Below are 5,424 nucleotides of genomic sequence, written 5' to 3' on the forward strand. Positions count from 1 at the left end.
TGGGTCACGGCATTCATATGTATCTTACTTTGACATATACCACCTACTTTAACACTGTTTTAGAACAAATGCACCTATTCATGGTAACAGCATTGCCTAATGGCAGTGGCCTCTTCCAGCAGGATAATGCTTGCTGCCACACTGCAAAAATTGCTCAAGAATGGTTTGGGGAACATGACAAATGTGTGGACTCAGTCTCCATTCCACAGATCTGATTCTACATCTGGGGGCTGTGCTCCATCTGATTCATTGAGTCCCCACATCACAACTAACTACTAAGTAACTACTGTAAGTAACATCACTAAAATTGGCTTTTTGAGCTTGACTTCCTTCTGGTGATGTGACAACCATGAGATACAGATTTTATTAAACTGAAGCATGCTGTTTCTGCATGGTGTATGGACATTATGAATGATTTGATACTCTGATTGTCATAGCTTTCTTAATCAGACCACTCTCTCGCTCACTCACTCACACACATTGGTAAAAGGGAGTGAGTGATTGTTAAGATTACTAGATGGCTCAGTTCCTCTAAACTCATTGGCTCACTCTGTTAATGTTTTAGTGTCCACAATTACAGCCATTAACTCCCTACAAAAATAAACTTCACAGCTGCTGAGGTACAAGAAACACTAATTTCATGTCTGGCTATGAGGCAAGAAATGTTTCACCTTCGGATCTGAGTTGTCAGTTGGGTTAATCAAACCATTAGGGCTGTGATTTGCTTGGGAAAAAAATTCCATGCTGTATAATTTTAATGTATAATCTCATGAATTATGTCATAGGGCAAAAATCTTAAATCTACAGTGGTGTGCAAGCAGTAAATATATATGTATATATATATATATATATATATATATATATATATATATATATATATATATATATATATATATATATATATATATATTCTACATATGCTCTACATTCTATATATACTATACTATATATATATATATATATATATATATATATATATATATATATATATATATATATATATATATATATATATATATATATATGTTAATAAACCAGAAGCTATGAAAGAATGTAGAGTATTTACTTTATATGCTGCATCAATAAGTTAATACACTGTAAAACAATGTTATAACAGTTAAAAAATGGCATCAGCTTACGTTATCTGTTGTGGTTAGATATTCTTTGAAACAGAGGACTTTTTTTATTTATACAGGGCATTGACCAACATATATGAAGAGTATATACAAACTATAACCTTAGATACTGATTGGACTCGATAGGTGTATTAATATGCAATGCATACAGAAAAGTGATTAAAACAGATGAATAATTATCAGTGGATGATTTCTCACACTTCCTGAAAATGTATTTTTTTATGAATTCCAGTATTAAAATGCTCAAATTATTACAAGTGTTGAAATGAAACACTTTTTGTTGGTTTATTACAAATGCGCACCCATCTCTAACTTTTATTTGCACAGGACATTGCGGATGATCACGTTAGGTGGGGGTGGGGGTGAGGGGTTGGGGGATTTGCCAAAGCACTGGAATAGGTTCATAAAGCACACGCAGAAAAACACACGCATAGGATATTGTCACAATTATTTTTACGCAAACATTTAGACGGTTTTCGGTTATGTTGTTCATTTTAAACAAAACACCCTTAATGCATATCAGTATGAGGAACGCGTTTTAGGCTTGAATTAAATTTGTAAACATTTCTTACAGGCATAATTCTGAAAATGAAACCATAGTATAGAAAATTTATTATATACGATGAAATCTTTATTATATATCTATGCGTCTATATCATGAACAATTCAAAGGACTGAAACAAACCGTGTGCGCATTTCGTACGGAGAACTTCCAGCAGTTCCACTCTGCTTTTTGCGCAAAATATCTAAAAGTATCCATACGGACACAGGCATGAAAATTTGCATTTATAAATATTCCTACGGGATTCACGTGAACCAAGACTTAACTCTTCGGCATCGCCTCCTCTTTTCTTGTGCTGCGAGTTACTTGTGCGTAAAGGTAACACAAGCAGCTCTCCAAACGTACTGTATGGGAGGAGTGAACAGAACCACACCGAGTCCGGCCCCTGTGCTTGAAGCATATATAAAACACACGCTGGTGTTCCAGCTCCACTAGACCAACATTCAGTGACTAGAGTCAGAAAACCATATATTCTTTATAGTATCTTCAATATTTAAGATATCTGAATATACCCAAGATAAAACTTACAAAGTTTAATTGTTTTTTTTAATCACTGAGAAAAGGAAAAAGGAGAAAGATATCATCCATTGTGAGTTTTTTTTTTTACTTTTATTTGAATTATTGCTTTCCTAAACAGCCTGCTGAGGAATCATGTTTTGAAGCATAACTTAGATTTTTGGTTCTCCAAAATTAAAATTGTAATTCTACAGCAGAATCAAGAGATGGCATTATCAGAGAGTGAGTATGGCATGAAAGGAAGCAGCATTATAAAGGAATGGAGTGGACAAGTCCAACCAGCTCTCATCATTTCCTTCATTTTTCTCTGCTGCCTTGAGACCTGTCTATGGATCCGCAATCTTGCTCTCAAGAAAAGGCTGCCAGGGCCCTTTGCATGGCCACTAGTGGGCAATGCCATGCAACTAGGCCAAATGCCTCACATTACTTTCTCCAGGCTTGCAAAGAAGTATGGAAATGTCTACCAGATCCGATTGGGCTGCAATGACATAGTGGTGCTGAATGGATACACAGCTATACGACAAGCTCTGATACAACATAGCAAAGAGTTTGCAGGAAGACCAAACTTCATCTCCTTTCGAATGATATCAGGTGGGAAAAGCATGACGTTCAGCAATTACAGCGAACAATGGAAGGCACACAGGAGAGTAGCTCAGTCTACTTTAAGGGCATTCTCATCTTCTAACAGCCAGACCAAGAAGGCCTTTGAACAGCATATTGTGGCAGAGGCCATGGACATGGTTCAGAACTTTCTCAGGCTGAGTGCAGATAGATGTTATTTCAATCCGGCACATGAATTTACAGTCGCCGCTGCTAACGTCATTTGTGCTCTCTGCTTTGGAAAACGTTATGGGCATGATGACCCAGAGTTCAGGGCACTTCTGGGCCGGGTAGATAAGTTTGGAGAGACAGTGGGTGCTGGGAGCCTAGTAGATGTCATGCCTTGGCTTCAGTCTTTCCCGAACCCGGTGCGAACAGTTTACCAAAATTTCAAGACTATCAATCATGAGTTCTTTGCTTATGTGAAGGACAAAGTTGTTCAGCACAGAGACACATATGACCCAGATGTAACACGAGATATGAGTGATGCAATCATTAGTGTTATTGAACATGGAAAAAATAACATGTTATCTAAAGAATTTGTGGAGGGAACGGTGACAGATCTCATTGGGGCAGGGCAGGACACTGTATCTACAGTCATGCAGTGGATGCTGCTGCTCTTATTGAAGTATCCAGCCATGCAGACCAAGCTCCAGGAGCAGATTGATAAAGTTGTTGGTCGTGATAGACTGCCCTCAATGGAGGACAAGATCAACCTGGTCTACCTGGATGCTTTCATTTATGAGACCATGCGCTACACAAGCTTTGTGCCTGTCACCATCCCCCACTCCACCACCACAGACGTCACTATTGATGGCTTCCACATCCCCAAAGATACTGTGGTATTTATCAACCAGTGGTCTGTGAACCATGACCCACAGAAGTGGCAGGACCCACACATCTTCAACCCTTCAAGGTTCCTGGATGAAAATGGAGCGCTAAACAAGGACCTGACCAACAGTGTAATGATCTTCTCCACAGGTAAGAGGAGGTGTATTGGTGACCAGATTGCCAAGACAGAGATCTTCTTGTTCTTAGCCATTCTGCTTCATCAGTGCACATTCAAGAGTAACCCTTCTGAGACTCTCACTATGGACTGCTCATATGGGTTAGTACTGAAGCCTGTCAAATTTACAGTCACAGCCAAACTAAGAGGGAAACTCCTTGGCTTGGTGTCGCCGGCATAATTTAAAGAATGAATTGTCCACCTGGATTTTATGACTCAAAGCAAGCAAAGACATTTTCAAATATTTTCAAATATATTACATTTAACAGTGGGTATTATTAAAGAAGCACTAAATTCTGTTTAATTCTGTATATTTAATATTTAAAAACTATTCACTCTTTTTTTTTTGGCAAGGTGTATCTTTTATTAATGGAAAAAAGTTCATCATATAATCTGGTAGTAAAAAGGAACTATGGCAGTCTTCATCTCTTCATGATTACATGGTTAACATTTTGTATAACATTTCATATTGTGTATTCATCAAACTGTGTCGAAAAAATATAAGCTATATTAAAAAAAATCTTTCAGCAAGCAGTGCGTTATTGTCAACATCATATCACATTATCACCATCAAAATATGTACTTAAGAATTGTTGACTTGCAGAAAACTGCCTTGATAGGTTGAGGTTCCTCTTTTGGTTTCTATGATTTGAAGAAAATGCTGTATATGTGTATGATTTAATCAGATCTGTATAAAGACTTGTATAAAATGAGGATTATGAGTAATTATAACTGATGTATTTCAGGTATTTTAAATAATAATTATCTACCTTAAGTGTAAGGTCATCTACTGTATCCAGAATAAAAGAATAACTAGCTTGACAATGTGTACATATTTAGAAAGTAATAAACATAATCTATTAATTACCATGCAGTAAGTGAGATTTGCGTCAAAAGGATACATTAAACTGAATACATATATTTTTTGTAGCTCTCATGGAAAGTGTCCACAATAGATCTTGGCCAAGTGGATTTACTTACTCTTTTACCTCTAAATCCTGTTTTTATGGTTCACCTGTCATTACAACCAACTCGCACTGGTTTCCAGGAAATTACTCATGATGTAAAATGTTTTTAAAGTGCTGTTGCAAGCAATGCCATTAATTATGAATTGCATGTATTGAGAAAATCATTCAGCTGTTTTGAATTCAAGGAAATAAACTATTTTGAATGTCCAAGCAACCAGCCATATAAATGATGCATTGTTGTTCCACTTTCTTTATACTAATTGAAAATAAGCTAATTGTAATGTGAATGAAATAAAAGGAACAATATAAAACAATGTGAAACAATATTTTTCTTTTTTGGGTTAAATTCATACTGTATCCCTAGATATCTTTTATAATGCTGCACTCATTACAAGGTTACTTGAGCTACAGATTCACTGTATATTGTTTGTATTTATACTGCTATTGCATATTGTTTATAATAAAGCAATCACTTATACCAAATCTCAGTTATAGATCATTCAATGCATTAAAACAACAAAAACATTTAAATCATTACACAGTATATGGAATGTCTTCTCAGATAAATTAGACATTATACTGTATATAAGTATTACTGCTTATACTGTAGTGACTGTTATACAGTGGACACACTCC

General features: G+C 36.0%; 1 protein-coding gene across 1 annotated transcript; it reads left to right on the top strand.

Annotated features, from left to right (window-relative positions):
* The first annotated feature begins 2,149 nt into the window (after positions 1-2,149).
* On the top strand, positions 2,150-5,102 carry LOC132852818 (cytochrome P450 1B1). Its single transcript, XM_060880265.1, has 2 exons — positions 2,150-2,287; positions 2,409-5,102. The coding sequence occupies exon 2, from the start codon at positions 2,421-2,423 to the stop codon at positions 3,999-4,001; it is 1,581 nt and encodes a 526-aa protein (XP_060736248.1). The 5' UTR covers positions 2,150-2,287; positions 2,409-2,420; the 3' UTR covers positions 4,002-5,102.
* Positions 5,103-5,424: the final 322 nt, after the last annotated feature.

This window comes from Tachysurus vachellii, chromosome 10, assembly GCF_030014155.1.
Source record: "Tachysurus vachellii isolate PV-2020 chromosome 10, HZAU_Pvac_v1, whole genome shotgun sequence".
Taxonomy (NCBI): Eukaryota; Metazoa; Chordata; class Actinopteri; order Siluriformes; family Bagridae; genus Tachysurus; species Tachysurus vachellii.